The 18,142-nt window shown below is 46.0% G+C and overlaps 1 protein-coding gene across 2 annotated transcripts in view; it reads right to left on the bottom strand.

The window, feature by feature from the left end:
- LOC106591075 (uncharacterized) overlaps window positions 1–16,803 on the bottom strand; it is a 30,438-nt gene extending 13,635 nt beyond the window's left edge. For both annotated transcript variants that reach the window (XM_014182266.3, XM_014182267.3), the window contains exon 1: window positions 16,139–16,803. In XM_014182266.3, coding sequence (XP_014037741.3) covers window positions 16,139–16,556 — 418 coding nt within the window. In that variant the 5' untranslated portion in view covers window positions 16,557–16,803. The remainder of the gene's footprint in view (window positions 1–16,138) is intronic.
- Between the last annotated feature and the right edge of the window lie 1,339 nt (window positions 16,804–18,142).

Below are 18,142 nucleotides of genomic sequence, written 5' to 3'. Positions count from 1 at the left end.
TAGTAGTCAGCCTGTCCATGTGGTAGTAGTAGTCAGCCTGTCCATGTGGTAGTAGTAGTCATTCTGTCCATGTGGTAGTAGTAGTCATTCTGTCCATGTGGTAGTAGTAGTCAGCATGTCCATGTGGTAGTAGTAGTCAGCCTGTCCATGTGGTAGTAGTAGTCAGTCTGTCCATGTGGTAGTAGTAGTCAGTCTGTCCATGTGGTAGTAGTAGTCAGTCTGTCCATGTGGTAGTAGTAGTCAGTCTGTCCATGTGGTAGTAGTAGTCAGTCTGTCCATGTGGTAGTAGTCAGCCTGTCCATGTGGTAGTAGTCAGCCTGTCCATGTGGGAGTAGTCAGCCTGTCCATGTGGGAGTAGTCAGTCTGTCCATGTGGGAGTAGTAGTCAGCCTGTCCATGTGACAGTAGTCAGTCTGTCCATGTGACAGTAGTCAGTCTGTCCATGTGACAGTAGTCAGTCTGACACAAACTCACTAATGAAGTGTGTCCATGTGGTAGTAGTCAGTCTGTCCATGTGACAGTAGTCAGCCTGTCCATGTGGTAGTAGTAGTCAGCCTGTCCATGTGGTAGTAGTAGTCAGCCTGTCCATGTGGTAGTAGTAGTCAGTCTGTCCATGTGGTAGTAGTAGTCAGTCTGTCCATGTGGTAGTAGTAGTCAGTCTGTCCATGTGCTAGTAGTCAGCCTGTCCATGTGTAGTAGTCAGCCTGTCCATGTGGTAGTAGTCAGTCTGTCCATGTGACAGTAGTCAGTCTGTCCATGTGACAGTAGTCAGTCTGACACAAACACACTAATGAAGTGCCTGTCCATGTGGTAGTAGTAGTCAGCCTGTCCATGTGGTAGTAGTCAGCCTGTCCATGTGGTAGTAGTAGTCAGCCTGTCCATGTGGTGGTAGTAGTCAGCCTGTCCATGTGGTAGTAGTCAGTCTGTCCATGTGGTGGTAGTAGTCAGTCTGTCCATGTGGTGGTAGTAGTCAGTCTGTCCATGTGGTAGTAGTAGTCAGTCTGTCCATGTGGTAGTAGTAGTCAGTCTGTCCATGTGGTAGTAGTAGTCAGCCTGTCCATGTGGTAGTAGTAGTCAGCCTGTCCATGTGGTAGTAGTAGTCAGTCTGTCCATGTGGTAGTAGTAGTCAGCCTGTCCATGTGGTAGTAGTAGTCAGTCTGTCCATGTGGTCAGTAGTAGTCAGCCTGTCCATGGTGGTAGTAGTAGTCAGCCTGTCCATGTGGTAGTAGTAGTCAGCCTGTCCATGTGGTGGTCGTAGTCAGCCTGTCCATGTGGTAGTAGTAGTCAGCCTGTCCATGTGGTAGTAGTAGTCAGTCTGTCCATGTGGTAGTAGTAGTCAGTCTGTCCATGTGGTAGTAGTAGTCATTCTGTCCATGTGGTAGTAGTAGTCAGTCTGTCCATGTGGTAGTAGTAGTAGTAGTCAGTCTGTCCATGTGGTAGTAGTAGTCAGTCTGTCCATGTGGTAGTAGTAGTCAGTCTGTCCATGTGGTAGTAGTAGTCAGTCTGTCCATGTGGTGGTAGTAGTCAGTCTGTCCATGTGGTGGTAGTAGTCAGTCTGTCCATGTGGTGGTAGTAGTCAGTCTGTCCATGTGGTGGTAGTAGTCAGTCTGTCCATGTGGTGGTAGTAGTCAGTCTGTCCATGTGGTGGTAGTAGTCAGTCTGTCCATGTGGTAGTAGTAGTCAGTCTGTCCATGTGGTAGTAGTAGTCAGTCTGTCCATGTGGTAGTAGTAGTCAGTCTGTCCATGTGGTAGTAGTAGTCAGCCTGTCCATGTGGTAGTAGTAGTCAGCCTGTCCATGTGGTAGTAGTAGTCATTCTGTCCATGTGGTAGTAGTAGTCAGCCTGTCCATGTGGTAGTAGTAGTCAGCCTGTCCATGTGGTAGTAGTAGTCAGCCTGTCCATGTGGTAGTAGTAGTCAGCCTGTCCATGTGGTAGTAGTAGTCAGCCTGTCCATGTGGTAGTAGTAGTCAGCCTGTCCATGTGGTAGTAGTAGTCAGCCTGTCCATGTGGTAGTAGTAGTCAGCCTGTCCATGTGGTAGTAGTAGTCAGCATGTCCATGTGGTAGTAGTAGTCAGTCTGTCCATGTGGTAGTAGTAGTCAGTCTGTCCATGTGGTAGTAGTAGTCAGTCTGTCCATGTGGTAGTAGTCAGCCTGTCCATGTGGTAGTAGTCAGCCTGTCCATGTGGTAGTAGTCAGTCTGTCCATGTGGTAGTAGTCAGCCTGTCCATGTGACAGTAGTCAGTCTGTCCATGTGACAGTAGTCAGTCTGTCCATGTGACAGTAGTCAGTCTGACACAAACACACTAATGAAGTCTGTCCATGTGGTAGTAGTCAGTCTGTCCATGTGACAGTAGTCAGCCTGTCCATGTGGTAGTAGTAGTCAGTCTGTCCATGTGGTAGTAGTAGTCAGTCTGTCCATGTGGTAGTAGTAGTCAGCCTGTCCATGTAGTAGTAGTCAGCCTGTCCATGTGGTAGTAGTCAGTCTGTCCATGTGACAGTAGTCAGTCTGTCCATGTGACAGTAGTCAGTCTGACACAAACACACTAATGAAGTGCCTGTCCATGTGGTAGTAGTAGTCAGCCTGTCCATGTGGTAGTAGTCAGCCTGTCCATGTGGTAGTAGTAGTCAGCCTGTCCATGTGGTGGTAGTAGTCAGCCTGTCCATGTGGTAGTAGTAGTCAGCCTGTCCATGTGGTAGTAGTAGTCAGTCTGTCCATGTGGTGGTAGTAGTCAGCCTGTCCATGTGGTGGTAGTCAGTCTGTCCATGTGGTGGTAGTCAGTCTGTCCATGTGGTAGTAGTAGTCAGTCTGTCCATGTGGTAGTAGTAGTCAGTCTGTCCATGTGGTAGTAGTAGTCAGCCTGTCCATGTGGTAGTAGTAGTCAGTCTGTCCATGTGGTAGTAGTCAGCCTGTCCATGTGGTAGTAGTAGTCAGCCTGTCCATGTGGTAGTAGTAGTCAGTCTGTCCATGTGGTAGTAGTAGTCATTCTGTCCATGTGGTAGTAGTAGTCAGCCTGTCCATGTGGTAGTAGTAGTCAGCCTGTCCATGTGGTAGTAGTAGTCAGTCTGTCCATGTGGTAGTAGTAGTCAGTCTGTCCATGTGGTAGTAGTAGTCAGTCTGTCCATGTGGTAGTAGTAGTCATTCTGTCCATGTGGTAGTAGTAGTCAGTCTGTCCATGTGGTAGTAGTAGTCATTCTGTCCATGTGGTAGTAGTAGTCAGTCTGTCCATGTGGTAGTAGTAGTCAGTCTGTCCATGTGGTAGTAGTAGTCAGTCTGTCCATGTGGTAGTAGTAGTCAGTCTGTCCATGTGGTAGTAGTAGTCAGCCTGTCCATGTGGTAGTAGTCAGTCTGTCCATGTGGTAGTAGTAGTCATTCTGTCCATGTGGTAGTAGTAGTCAGCCTGTCCATGTGGTAGTAGTCAGTCTGTCCATGTGTTAGTAGTCAGCCTGTCCATGTGGTAGTAGTCAGTCTGTCCATGTGGTAGTAGTAGTCAGCCTGTCCATGTGGTAGTAGTAGTCAGCCTGTCCATGTGGTAGTAGTAGTCAGCCTGTCCATGTGACAGTAGTCAGTCTGTCCATGTGACAGTAGTAGTCAGTCTGTCCATGTGGCAGTAGTAGTCAGTCTGTCCATGTGGCAGTAGTAGTCAGCCTGTCCATGTGGTAGTAGTAGTCAGTCTGTCCATGTGGTAGTAGTAGTCAGCCTGTCCATGTGGTAGTAGTAGTCAGCCTGTCCATGTGGTAGTAGTAGTCAGCCTGTCCATGTGGTAGTAGTAGTCAGCCTGTCCATGTGGTAGTAGTAGTCAGCCTGTCCATGTGGTAGTAGTAGTCAGTCTGTCCATGTGGTAGTAGTAGTCAGTCTGTCCATGTGGTAGTAGTCAGCCTGTCCATGTGGTAGTAGTAGTCAGTCTGTCCATGTGGTAGTAGTAGTCAGTCTGTCCATGTGGTAGTAGTAGTCAGCCTGTCCATGTGGTAGTAGTAGTCAGTCTGTCCATGTGGTAGTAGTAGTCAGTCTGTCCATGTGGTAGTAGTAGTCAGCATGTCCATGTGGTAGTAGTAGTCAGTCTGTCCATGTGGTAGTAGTAGTCAGTCTGTCCATGTGGTAGTAGTAGTCAGTCTGTCCATGTGGTAGTAGTAGTCAGTCTGTCCATGTGGTAGTAGTAGTCAGTCTGTCCATGTGGTAGTAGTCAGCCTGTCCATGTGGTAGTAGTCAGCCTGTCCATGTGGGAGTAGTCAGCCTGTCCATGTGGGAGTAGTCAGTCTGTCCATGTGGGAGTAGTAGTCAGCCTGTCCATGTGACAGTAGTCAGTCTGTCCATGTGACAGTAGTCAGTCTGTCCATGTGACAGTAGTCAGTCTGACACAAACTCACTAATGAAGTGTGTCCATGTGGTAGTAGTCAGTCTGTCCATGTGACAGTAGTCAGCCTGTCCATGTGGTAGTAGTAGTCAGCCTGTCCATGTGGTAGTAGTAGTCAGCCTGTCCATGTGGTAGTAGTAGTCAGTCTGTCCATGTGGTAGTAGTAGTCAGTCTGTCCATGTGGTAGTAGTAGTCAGCCTGTCCATGTAGTAGTAGTCAGCCTGTCCATGTGGTAGTAGTCAGTCTGTCCATGTGGCAGTAGTCAGTCTGTCCATGTGACAGTAGTCAGTCTGACACAAACACACTAATGAAGTGCCTGTCCATGTGGTAGTAGTAGTCAGCCTGTCCATGTGGTAGTAGTCAGCCTGTCCATGTGGTAGTAGTAGTCAGCCTGTCCATGTGGTAGTAGTCAGTCTGTCCATGTGGTGGTAGTAGTCAGTCTGTCCATGTGGTGGTAGTAGTCAGTCTGTCCATGTGGTAGTAGTAGTCAGTCTGTCCATGTGGTAGTAGTAGTCAGTCTGTCCATGTGGTAGTAGTAGTCAGCCTGTCCATGTGGTAGTAGTAGTCAGCCTGTCCATGTGGTAGTAGTAGTCAGTCTGTCCATGTGGTAGTAGTAGTCATTCTGTCCATGTGGTAGTAGTAGTCAGCCTGTCCATGTGGTAGTAGTAGTCAGCCTGTCCATGTGGTAGTAGTCAGCCTGTCCATGTGGTAGTAGTAGTCAGTCTGTCCATGTGGTAGTAGTAGTCAGTCTGTCCATGTGGTAGTAGTAGTCAGTCTGTCCATGTGGTAGTAGTAGTCAGTCTGTCCATGTGGTAGTAGTAGTCAGTCTGTCCATGTGGTAGTAGTAGTCAGTCTGTCCATGTGGTAGTAGTAGTCAGTCTGTCCATGTGGTAGTAGTAGTCAGTCTGTCCATGTGATGGTAGTAGTCAGTCTGTCCATGTGATGGTAGTAGTCAGTCTGTCCATGTGGTAGTAGTAGTCAGTCTGTCCATGTGGTAGTAGTAGTCAGTCTGTCCATGTGGTGGTAGTAGTCAGTCTGTCCATGTGATAGTAGTAGTCAGTCTGTCCATGTGGTAGTAGTAGTCAGTCTGTCCATGTGGTAGTAGTAGTCAGTCTGTCCATGTGGTAGTAGTAGTCAGTCTGTCCATGTGGTAGTAGTAGTCAGTCTGTCCATGTGGTAGTAGTAGTCAGCCTGTCCATGTGGTAGTAGTAGTCAGTCTGTCCATGTGGTAGTAGTAGTCAGCCTGTCCATGTGGTAGTAGTAGTCAGCCTGTCCATGTGGTAGTAGTAGTCAGCCTGTCCATGTGGTAGTAGTAGTCAGCCTGTCCATGTGGTAGTAGTAGTCAGTCTGTCCATGTGGTAGTAGTAGTCAGCCTGTCCATGTGGTAGTAGTAGTCAGCCTGTCCATGTGGTAGTAGTAGTCAGTCTGTCCATGTGGTAGTAGTAGTCAGTCTGTCCATGTGGTAGTAGTAGTCAGTCTGTCCATGTGGTAGTAGTAGTCAGTCTGTCCATGTGGTAGTAGTAGTCAGTCTGTCCATGTGGTAGTAGTAGTCAGTCTGTCCATGTGGTAGTAGTCAGCCTGTCCATGTGGTAGTAGTCAGCCTGTCCATGTGGTAGTAGTCAGTCTGTCCATGTGGTAGTAGTGCAGTCTGTCCATGTGACAGTAGTCAGTCTGTCCATGTGACAGTAGTCAGTCTGTCCATGTGACAGTAGTCAGTCTGACACAAACTCACTAATGAAGTGTGTCCATGTGGTAGTAGTCAGTCTGTCCATGTGACAGTAGTCAGCCTGTCCATGTGGTAGTAGTAGTCAGCCTGTCCATGTGGTAGTAGTAGTCAGCCTGTCCATGTGGTAGTAGTAGTCAGCCTGTCCATGTGGTAGTAGTAGTCAGTCTGTCCATGTGGTAGTAGTAGTCAGCCTGTCCATGTGACAGTAGTAGTCAGCCTGTCCATGTGGTAGTAGTCAGCCTGTCCATGTGGTAGTAGTAGTCAGCCTGTCCATGTGGTAGTAGTAGTCAGCCTGTCCATGTGGTAGTAGTAGTCAGTCTGTCCATGTGGTAGGAGTAGTCAGTCTGTCCATGTGGTAGTAGTAGTCAGTCTGTCCATGTGGTAGTAGTAGTCAGTCTGTCCATGTGGTAGTAGTAGTCAGTCTGTCCATGTGGTAGTAGTCAGTCTGTCCATGTGACAGTAGTCAGTCTGTCCATGTGACAGTAGTCAGTCTGTCCATGTGACAGTAGTCAGTCTGACACAAACACACTAATGAAGTCTGTCCATGTGGTAGTAGTCAGTCTGTCCATGTGACAGTAGTCAGACAGTCCATGTGGTAGTAGTCAGTCTGTCCATGTGACAGTAGTCAGTCTGTCCATGTGACAGTAGTCAGTCTGTCCATGTGACAGTAGTCAGTCTGTCCATGTGGTAGTAGTAGTCCGTCTGTCCATGTGGTAGTAGTAGTCAGTCTGTCCATGTGGTAGTAGTAGTCAGCCTGTCCATGTGGTAGTAGTCAGCCTGTCCATGTGGTAGTAGTCAGCCTGTCCATGTGGTAGTAGTCAGTCTGTCCATGTGAGAGTAGTCAGTCTGTCCATGTGACAGTAGTCAGTCTGTCCATGTGACAGTAGTCAGTCTGACACAAACTCACTAATGAAGTGTGTCCATGTGGTAGTAGTCAGCCTGTCCATGTGGTAGTAGTAGTCAGCCTGTCCATGTGGTAGTAGTAGTCAGCCTGTCCATGTGGTAGTAGTAGTCAGCCTGTCCATGTGGTAGTAGTAGTCAGCCTGTCCATGTGGTAGTAGTAGTCAGTCTGTCCATGTGGTAGTAGTAGTCAGTCTGTCCATGTGGTAGTAGTAGTCAGTCTGTCCATGTGGTAGTAGTAGTCAGTCTGTCCATGTGGTAGTAGTAGTCAGTCTGTCCATGTGGTGGTAGTAGTCAGTCTGTCCATGTGGTGGTAGTAGTCAGTCTGTCCATGTGGTAGTAGTCAGCCTGTCCATGTGGTAGCAGTCAGCCTGTCCATGTGGTAGTAGTCAGTCTGTCCATGTGAGAGTAGTCAGTCTGTCCATGTGACAGTAGTCAGTCTGACACAACTCACTAATGAAGTGTGTCCATGTGGTAGTAGACAGTCTGTCCATGTGACAGTCAGTAGTTAGTCTGTCCATGTGGTAGTAGTCAGCCTGTCCATGTGGTAGTAGTAGTCAGCCTGTCCATGTGGTAGTAGTAGTCAGCCTGTCCATGTGGTAGTAGTAGTCAGCCTGTCCATGTGGTAGTAGTAGTCAGCCTGTCCATGTGGTAGTAGTAGTCATCCTGTCCATGTGGTAGTAGTAGTCAGCCTGTCCATGTGGTAGTAGTAGTCAGCCTGTCCATGTGGTAGTAGTAGTCAGCCTGTCCATGTGGTAGTAGTAGTCAGCCTGTCCATGTGGTAGTAGTAGTCAGCCTGTCCATGTGGTAGTAGTAGTCAGCCTGTCCATGTGGTAGTAGTAGTCAGCCTGTCCATGTGGTAGTAGTAGTCAGTCTGTCCATGTGGTAGTAGTAGTCAGTCTGTCCATGTGGTGGTAGTAGTCAGCCTGTCCATGTGGTGGTAGTCAGCCTGTCCATGTGGTAGTAGTCAGCCTGTCCATGTGGTAGTAGTCAGCCTGTCCATGTGGTAGTAGTCAGCCAGTCCATGTGGCAGTAGTAGTCAGCCTGTCCATGTGGTAGTAGTCAGCCTGTCCATGTGGTAGTAGTAGTCAGCCTGTCCATGTGGTAGTAGTAGTCAGCCTGTCCATGTGGTAGTAGTAGTCAGCCTGTCCATGTGGTAGTAGTAGTCAGCCTGTCCATGTGGTAGTAGTAGTCAGCCTGTCCATGTGGTAGTAGTAGTCAGCCTGTCCATGTGGTAGTAGTCAGCCTGTCCATGTGGTAGTAGTAGTCAGCCTGTCCATGTGGTAGTAGTAGTCAGCCTGTCCATGTGGTAGTAGTAGTCAGCCTGTCCATGTGGTGGTAGTAGTCAGCCTGTCCATGTGGTGGTAGTAGTCAGCCTGTCCATGTGGTGGTAGTAGTCAGTCTGTCCATGTGGTAGTAGTAGTCAGCCTGTCCATGTGGTAGTAGTAGTCAGCCTGTCCATGTGGTAGTAGTAGTCAGCCTGTCCATGTGGTAGTAGTAGTCAGCCTGTCCATGTGGTAGTAGTAGTCAGCCTGTCCATGTGGTAGTAGTAGTCAGCCTGTCCATGTGGTAGTAGTAGTCAGCCTGTCCATGTGGTAGTAGTAGTCAGCCTGTCCATGTGGTAGTAGTAGTCAGCCTGTCCATGTGGTAGTAGTAGTCAGCCTGTCCATGTGGTAGTAGTAGTCAGCCTGTCCATGTGGTAGTAGTAGTCAGCCTGTCCATGTGGTAGTAGTAGTCAGCCTGTCCATGTGGTAGTAGTAGTCAGCCTGTCCATGTGGTAGTAGTAGTCAGCCTGTCCATGTGGTAGTAGTAGTCAGTCTGTCCATGTGGTAGTAGTAGTCAGTCTGTCCATGTGGTAGTAGTAGTCAGTCTGTCCATGTGGTAGTAGTCAGCCTGTCCATGTGGTAGTAGTAGTCATTCTGTCCATGTGGTAGTAGTAGTCAGTCTGTCCATGTGGTAGTAGTAGTCAGTCTGTCCATGTGGTAGTAGTAGTCATTCTGTCCATGTGGTAGTAGTAGTCATTCTGTCCATGTGGTAGTAGTAGTCAGTCTGTCCATGTGGTAGTAGTCAGTCTGTCCATGTGGTAGTAGTAGTCATTCTGTCCATGTGGTAGTAGTAGTCAGTCTGTCCATGTGGTAGTAGTCAGTCTGTCCATGTGGTAGTAGTAGTCATTCTGTCCATGTGGTAGTAGTAGTCAGTCTGTCCATGTGGTAGTAGTAGTCAGTCTGTCCATGTGGTGGTAGTAGTCAGTCTGTCCATGTGGTGGTAGTAGTCATTCTGTCCATGTGGTAGTAGTAGTCATTCTGTCCATGTGGTGGTAGTAGTCAGTCTGTCCATGTGGTGGTAGTAGTCAGTCTGTCCATGTGGTGGTAGTAGTCAGTCTGTCCATGTGGTAGTAGTCAGCCTGTCCATGTGGTAGTAGTCAGCCTGTCCATGTGGTAGTAGTCAGTCTGTCCATGTGACAGTAGTCAGTCTGTCCATGTGACAGTAGTCAGTCTGTCCATGTGACAGTAGTCAGTCTGTCCATGTGACAGTAGTCAGTCTGACACAAACTCACTAATGAAGTGTGTCTTTGTGGTAGTAGTCAGTCTGTCCATGTGACAGTAGTCAGTCTGTCCATGTGGTAGTAGTAGTCAGCCTGTCCATGTGGTAGTAGTAGTCAGCCTGTCCATGTGGTAGTAGTAGTCAGCCTGTCCATGTGGTAGTAGTAGTCAGCCTGTCCATGTGGTAGTAGTAGTCAGCCTGTCCATGTGGTAGTAGTAGTCAGCCTGTCCATGTGGTAGTAGTAGTCAGCCTGTCCATGTGGTAGTAGTAGTCAGCCTGTCCATGTGGTAGTAGTAGTCAGCCTGTCCATGTGGTAGTAGTAGTCAGCCTGTCCATGTGGTAGTAGTAGTCAGCCTGTCCATGTGGTAGTAGTAGTCAGCCTGTCCATGTGGTAGTAGTAGTCAGCCTGTCCATGTGGTAGTAGTAGTCAGCCTGTCCATGTGGTAGTAGTAGTCAGCCTGTCCATGTGGTAGTAGTAGTCAGCCCGTCCATGTGGTAGTAGTAGTCAGCCCGTCCATGTGGTAGTAGTAGTCAGCCCGTCCATGTGGTAGTAGTAGTCAGCCCGTCCATGTGGTAGTAGTAGTCAGTCCGTCCATGTGGTAGTAGTAGTCAGTCTGTCCATGTGATGGTAGTAGTCAGTCTGTCCATGTGGTAGTAGTAGTCAGCCTGTCCATGTGGTAGTAGTAGTCAGTCCGTCCATGTGGTAGTAGTAGTCAGTCCGTCCATGTGGTGGAGTAGTAGTCAGTCTGTCCATGTGGTAGTAGTAGTGCAGTCTGTCCATGTGGTAGTAGTAGTCAGTCTGTCCATGTGGTAGTAGTAGTCAGTCTGTCCATGTGGTAGTAGTAGTCAGTCTGTCCATGTGGTAGTAGTCAGTCTGTCCATGTGGTAGTAGTCAGTCTGTCCATGTGGTAGTAGTCAGTCTGTCCATGTGACAGTAGTCAGTCTGTCCATGTGACAGTAGTCAGTCTGACACAAACACACTAATGAAGTCTGTCCATGTGGTAGTAGTCAGTCTGTCCATGTGACAGTAGTCAGCCTGTCCATGTGGTGGTAGTCAGTCTGTCCATGTGGTAGTAGTCAGTCTGTCCATGTGGTAGTAGTCAGTCTGTCCATGTGGTAGTAGTCAGTCTGTCCATGTGGTAGTAGTCAGTCTGTCCATGTGGCAGTAGTCAGTCTGACACAAACACACTAATGAAGTCTGTCCATGTGATAGTAGTCAGTCTCGCCATTTGAGATGTTGAAGACTTTTTGAGGAGTTTTTCAGAGGGACACGAGGCGTATGTGGCAGGGGCTTTTAACAATCATTACCAAAAGAATTCCAGTCACGTGGCAGACACCAACGCCGTCCTACAGGACGAGCTATATGCCCCAGAGGACAACGAGGCTACATGCTGACGGTCTCCACCACCAAGCTTGACCGTTGCTATGAGGTTCTTGCTGTGAAATGCAGTGATTGGTTTTCACCAGACATAACAGGACCCCATTATCATGGAAAATGTATCTCTCATACATGGCAGTAGTGTTTTTTAGATAGAAAGATGAGAAGTGTGTTTATAAAAAAATCTGAGAATAGTCCAGGGCCAGGTTTCCCAAAAGCATCTTCAAGACATGCTCCGGTACTTTGGCGACTAGTAAGTATTTTTTAAAACTTCCTGCTTTGGGCTGAATGTGTCAATGTGTAGTTTATACGTTCATAATCTATGAGCAGAAATACCGTCTTCTCGCAATTTGCCAAGAAATCCCTTCCGCTTCACTTTATTCAGAGAAGATCTCCGCTAAACATAGAATCAAGAAGTTTCTGACAGTGACTGCCGATAACTTCAGAACAAAGTTGACCAGGCCCATAAATACAAAGTTGACCAGGCCTATAAATACAAAGTTGACCAGGCCTATAAATACAAAGTTGACCAGGCCTATAAATACAAAGTTGGCCAGGCCTATAAATACAAAGTTGACCAGGCCTATAAATACAAAGTTGACCAGGCCTATAAATACAAAGTTGTCAAAGTCTTACAAACAATCTAGCCTTCGCTAAGCACTGAACCCCTTGATTACTGTTGCAACCTTGGACAACATTTTCCTGGGAGGACCCATTCCCCATTCAAACTACTGGAGAAAACCCCTCACAATGATCTCCAAATGTGTTTTTAATACACAATCAAATTAAACACGGACTACCGCTTGTTAATCAGAAAACTCTGGTATGTTGTGGTGAACAGCAGACGATAGTTGTATTCATAATATTTTTATATATTATAATAATTTATCTAGCTAACATACATTGAGAAGTTTTGCCATAGTTCTCATTGGCTTTCATGCATTTAAAACGTGAGCTTGTCTGAGGTGTCGGACTTGACGACAGTTGCTATCCATTAAGCGCTGTGATTGGTTGCCCAAAATTCTGCAAATACTCTGCGACTTTGTGTCAGATTCCAGCCCTGCTCGATAGTGCTAGGTATTAACAGCCAATCTACCGTGTTTGCCAGCACCCACACAAGGGCGATACTAACGTGGCTATCTACATTTCCTCAATATAGTGGATCACCCCTGTAAGTTTTGCACATGACATTCCATATGCTACACATGCAAAGGTAATGTCCATAACACTGGAATCGACCCATAACTCAAAAATGTAAGGGCTTTTCACCCACCGGAATATTGTAGTTTCCCACCGAGTACACCAGTTGTCCCTCTAGTCAAAGAGGCTAGTGCCTTCACACCATTCACATGCAGGGCAACAACCACCGCAACGAAATGTGGATTTATTTACTGTTAAACGTGACTCTGTAAACTGATAGTGTTAGCCAGGTAGCTAGCTAGCTAGAGTGGGAAAGTTAAATGGCCCTGCTGTCAAACATACAGTTGAAGTCAGAAGTTTACATACACATTAGCCAAATACATTTAAACTCAGTTTTTCACAATTCCTGACATTTAATCCTAGTAAACATTGCCTGTTTTAGGTCAGTTAGGATCACCACTTTATTTTAAGAATGTGAAATATCAGAATAATAGTAGAAAGAATGATTTATTTCAGCTTTTATTTCTTTCATCACATTCCCAGTGGGTCAGAAGTTTACATACTAATTGAGTGTATTTGGCAGCGTCGCCTTTAAATTGTTTAACTTGGGTCAAACGTTTCGGGTAGCCTTCCACAAGCTTCCCACAATAAGTTGGGTGAATTTTGGCCCATTCCTCCTGACAGAGCTGGTGTAACTGAGTCAGGTTTGTAGGCCTCCTTGCTCGCACACACTTTTTCAGTTCAGCCCACACATTTTCTATAGGATTGAGGTCAGGACTTTGTAATGGCCACTCCAATACCATGACTTTGTTGCCCTTAAGCCATTTTGCCACAACTTTGGAAGTATGCTTTGGGTCATTGTCCATTTGGAAGACCCATTTGTGACCAAGCTTTAACTTCCTGACTGATGTCTTGAGATGTTGCTTCAATATATCCACATAATTGTTCTGCCTCATGATGCCATCTATTTTGTGAAGTGCACCAGTCCCTCCTGCAGAAAAGCACCCCCACAACATGATGCTGCCACCCCGTGCTTCACGGTTGGGATGGTGTTCTTCAGCTTGCAAGCTTCCCCCTTTTTCCTCCAAACATAACAATGGTCATTATGCCAAACAGTTGCATTTTTGTTTCATCAGAACAGAGGACATTTCTCCACAAAAGTACAATCTTTGTCCCCATGTGCAGTTGCAAACTGTGGTCTGGCTTTTTTATGGCGGTTTTGGAGCAGTGGCTTCTTCCTTGCTGAGCGGCCTTTCAGGTTATGTCGATATAGGACTCGTTTTACTGTGGATATAGATACTTTTGTACCTGTTTCCTCTAGCATCTTCACAAGGTCCTTTGCTGTTGGTCTCTGATTGATTTGCACTTTTCGCACCAAAGTACGTTCACCTCTGCAAGAAAGAACCCGTCTCCTTCCTGAGCGTTACGACGGCTGCGTGGTCCCATGGTGTTTATTTTTGCGTACTATTGTTTGTACAGATGAACGTGGTACCTTCAGGCATTTGGAAATTGCTCCCAAGGATGAACCAGACTTGTGGAGGTCTTCAATTTTGTTCTGAGGTCTTGGCAGATTTCTTTTGATTTTCCCATTATGTCAAGCAAAGCGTCACTGAGTTTGAAGGTAGGTCTTGAAATACATCCACAGGTACACCTCCAATTGACTCAAATGGTGTCAATTAGCCTATCAGAAGCTTCTAAAGCCATGACATCATTTTCTGGAATTTTCCAAGCTGTTTAAAAGGCACAGTCAACTTAGTGTATGTGAACTGAGCCACTGGAATTGTGATACAGTGAATTATAAGTGAAATAATTTGTCTGTAAACAATTGTTGGAAAAATTACTTGTGTCATGCACGAAGTAGATGTCCTAACCGACTTGCCAAAACTATAGTTTGTTAACAAGAAATTTGTGGAGTGGTTGAAAAACAAGTTTTAATGACTCCAACTTAAGTGCATGTAAACTTCCGACTTCAACTGTATATGCTGACATATCACCACGCAGGCTACATTTTCTACTGTGATTGGTCAACAACGACAGCATCGCTTAAGAAATAGAACGGGGATGCGTTCAGTACATCACGTAATAGAATGTTCAATTGAATGGAAATGGTGTTGTACTGAACGACCAGTTGAAAAACTGTGAGGGGTTAAGTTGTAGGTTAAAAATGCACCGCTGCCCATTAAATACGTCACTCATGACTTCAAGCCATCCCCCGGCACACCCACCAAACAGAACAAACGTATTTCAAAATCTGTTCAAGAACATAGAGCACATTTTGGGAAAAACGTGTCGTTCAGTATAAACCGTACCACAACATAAACGTTCAAGCTGACTGAACACACCAAAGATTTCTTCAGTTTAAGCTGCCTTCACGAGCACCGCCTGGATAGAATTTCACCCCCTCTAGGCTTCATTGAGTTGGGTCACAGACGGACTGACAGCCAGGAGCCAATATTATTAACTGTTATGGCACGCATTTCTCAGCTAATACAGGTGGAGATTGGGGATATGCCAGTGCAGATTAGGAGACTGCAGCTGGCAATTAATTATTGGGTCAACCTACAGGGACATGGGGTGTCTCATCCTACGAAAGGGATTTTACAGGCATGCTGAGAACACGAGCTTTGAGTGGGTGGGTAATACCCAGGCGAAGGAGATGGGACTGTATAGAAGGGAGTTTAGTCCACCATGGCTAATCCCGCCTCCAGTAGTAGATCTAGAAGTGTTGGAGAGACTAGGGGAAGATAGGGAGGGTGTTGATCCATCTGATTTGTTTAAGTGATGTCTGGATACTGTGCATCAGGATTTTGTGACCATTTACACAGATGGTTCAAAAGATCCAAGGACAGGACGTACTGGGTCAGTATTTGTAGTGCAGGAATGTGGGGTGGCAGTCAGGAAACGATCACCTGGGTCTATATACGGCGGAGCTGATGGCCATGCTGTTGGCCTTGCAGTGGGTGGAGGAAGTCAAGCTCAACAGAGTAGTTATTTGCTCTGATTCATGTACAGTGTTGATGAGTCTCCAGTCCTTTAGCTCACGTAGCAGACAAGACCTGCTTTATGAGGTGCTACAAACCCTTTACAGGATTAGACAGATGGGTATACAGACAAGCTTTACTTGGGTCCCAGCCCATGTGGGGGTGGAGGGGAACGAGGCAGTTGATGTACTGGCTAAACAAGCACTTGGTAGTGGGGGATGTTGATGTTGTAGTTTTAATGAGCAAGGCAGAGGCAAAAAGCCTGATATGGACTGTGATAGGAAAGCATCCAACAGGAAAGTGTGATTATTGACAGGAAACGGAGACCATGAAGCATGTATTGCTACACTGTGGGCAGTGTCAGAGGGAAAGAGAGAGGATGAGATCTAGTGTGAGGGAGAAAGGGATACAGGAAATTAGTTTAAATAGTATATTGAGGTGAACGTCATTAGATACAGTCTCAAATATTTTGTTATCTTTTTTTAACAGCAATGGGGCTGGCAGGTAGGATTTAGTTTCTCCCTGTCTTTGGCCCACACTCCAGTACAGTAGGTGGCGGTAATGCACCATAACGTTGGATGCCAACTGCCGATAAACCCCACTGAAGAAGAAAAGATTTCTCCACTTTTTTTGTATCGCTCAACTCTCATTTATAATGAGTCTCATTGGCAATGAGGGGGATGTAGTTAGATATAGGCCTATGTATTGTTGTGTTGCTGTAGTAATTACCTTGAGAAATCTGACCTACAATTTGTAAACAAAGCTGCTGTACTTAAAATTCGTAAAACCTTCAGTTTTATCAATTGGATGTGACCCAACCGGCAAATTAATTTCGAGATACATTAAACCAGAAGAAAAGCAACATTTTATTTGGGACTTACTGAGTCTATGGGATGGTGAGTATTTAAACTGGAAGAAGCACTACATGAAGAGATACGGGAAGCATTTGATCCATTTTCTAACGTTCTGTTGGTGGCCTCCATTCTTTGTAGCTTTAACAATTCCTACAGTACTGACCAACATATCCAAGTGTAGAACTTCAGTAGAATGCACCTTAAAAACCACACATTGATTCAACAACAGCAGAGGTTGTGCCTCTGTGTTTAAGACAATACTCACTGGTGTTAATCAGATCTCCATTCTCCTCCTCCAATGTGACAGTAATCTCCCCCTCCTCCTTCAATCCAAACACTTCCTCTTCCTTTTCTTCTTTCGCAGTAACATCCTCTTCTTTCACTCTGAAAGCTTCTTCCTCTTCTTTCGCAGTAACATCCTCTTCTTTCACTCTGAAAGCTTCTTCCTCTTCTTTCGCAGTAACATCCTCTTCTTTCACTCTGAAAGCTTCTTCCTCTTCTTTCGCAGTAACATCCTCTTCTTTCACTCTGAAAGCTTCTTCCTCTTCTTTCGCAGTAACATCCTCTTCTTTCACTCTGAAAGCTTCTTCCTCTTTTTTCACTGTGACCTCTTCAATGAGAGTTTCTTTCTCCGTCCAGCAGACCTCTTCTTTAGCAGGGGGGGAGTAGCTTAGTGAGTTCATGGTCGGGATGTTAGCTAGCTAGCTAGCTAGTTAGCATTAGTGCTGAGTTAATTTAGCAAGCCAGCTAGCTGACTACTAACAACGTGAAATGAAATGCGGCAACTAGCTATACAACATAAGTTTGCTTAAAACACAGAGGCTAATATACAGAGAAATTGTCTAAAGAGCTGTAATGTTTCGGCTATGTTGGCTAGCAAGTTACCGAGGAGGCTTGACTAGCTGTGTTGTTGAAAAAGCGTCCAGTCCACTAGATTATACGTCACACCAGCAGCTTCGCCTGCAAGACGCACATCGCCATCTATTGACTGGAGTTGGTAACGCAGTTGAGAGAAGTTTATTTTATTGCCATTTACGATCTTGAATACACGAGAAAGGTACATGTATTTCACAAGATAGCTTGTTTATGGACAGACTGAATGAGTTACAATGTTGTACAGCAAGCTTGGGCCCAGCTAGTCATGCAGTATGTTAAGTGAGGGAGTATCATAGTATTGAAGTACAGTTTTGCTGCCTCTGTAGTCAAACAATTCCGTATGTATAGAACATTATAGGAGATGCAAACATGAGTCACTGAGCCACTTTGTAACATGGACAATTTTTTCTGTGAGTTCTTGTGCAGCTTGTTTGCTCTTTGCATGCACATATCACTGTATAATCTGCATACATGTGTACTTTAGACCCAGTTCAGACAGAAGGCACATCATTAATGTATCATACATCACTATCATTTGCAGACATTTGTACTTCAGACCCAGTACAGGCAGAAGGCAGATCATTACTGTAGAGGCTGAACAGGAGGGGCCCCAGTAAACAGCTAGGCCTGTTTCCACACGTGCCGCCCAAACTGCTGGCTTCCCCAATAGCAGAGGTCTATACACTTGTGGTTTGAAACAATCCACAGCTATTTAAGTATTTTGAATCATTTTATTTAGACAGGAGTAATTACATAATTTTGGCCAAATGTCAATTTATTTTAGGGGAAGCCAATAAGGGCACAAGGCGAGACCCAGATGCAGACACGGAAGGCAGATGGTTCAAGTCTCTGATATTTATTATAATCCAAGGGGCAGGCAAGAGAATGGTCATGGACAGACAAAGGAACATAAACAAGGTCAGAGTCCAGGAGGTACAGAGTGGCAGGCAGGCAGGTTCAGAGTCAAGGTAGGCAAGGGTCAAAACCGGGAGGACTAGCAAAACAGCAATGAGGACAAAGCAGGAGCACGGAAAAATCACGCTGGTTGACAAGACGAACTGGCAGACAGACAGACAGAAAACACAGGTATAAATACCCAGGGACTAAATGGGGAAAACAGGTGACACCTGGAGGTGGGTGGAGACAATCACAAAGACAGGTGAAACAGATCAGGGCGTGACAAAGCCAGCATCTGAACTGTGCACCGACAACTTTCCTCTCTAATTCACAAGAGGCTGAAACCAGAGATCTGTATATAATGATGAGATGCTCATGTCTCCGCCCCTAACAATGTGAGGCGTTGACCCCTAAAGCGTGTATGCAGACGACAAGCTTAGTAATGCATAGTATGCCCATAGAAACGCATTGGGATTATTCAGCACAGGTTTTGGCA

The sequence above is a fragment of the Salmo salar genome, chromosome 12 (genome assembly GCF_965601325.2).
Source record: "Salmo salar chromosome 12, fSalSal1, whole genome shotgun sequence".
Classification (NCBI taxonomy): Eukaryota; Metazoa; Chordata; class Actinopteri; order Salmoniformes; family Salmonidae; genus Salmo; species Salmo salar.
Note: the sequence above shows the minus strand (reverse complement) of the source record. Positions and strands in the feature narration are given on the sequence as shown.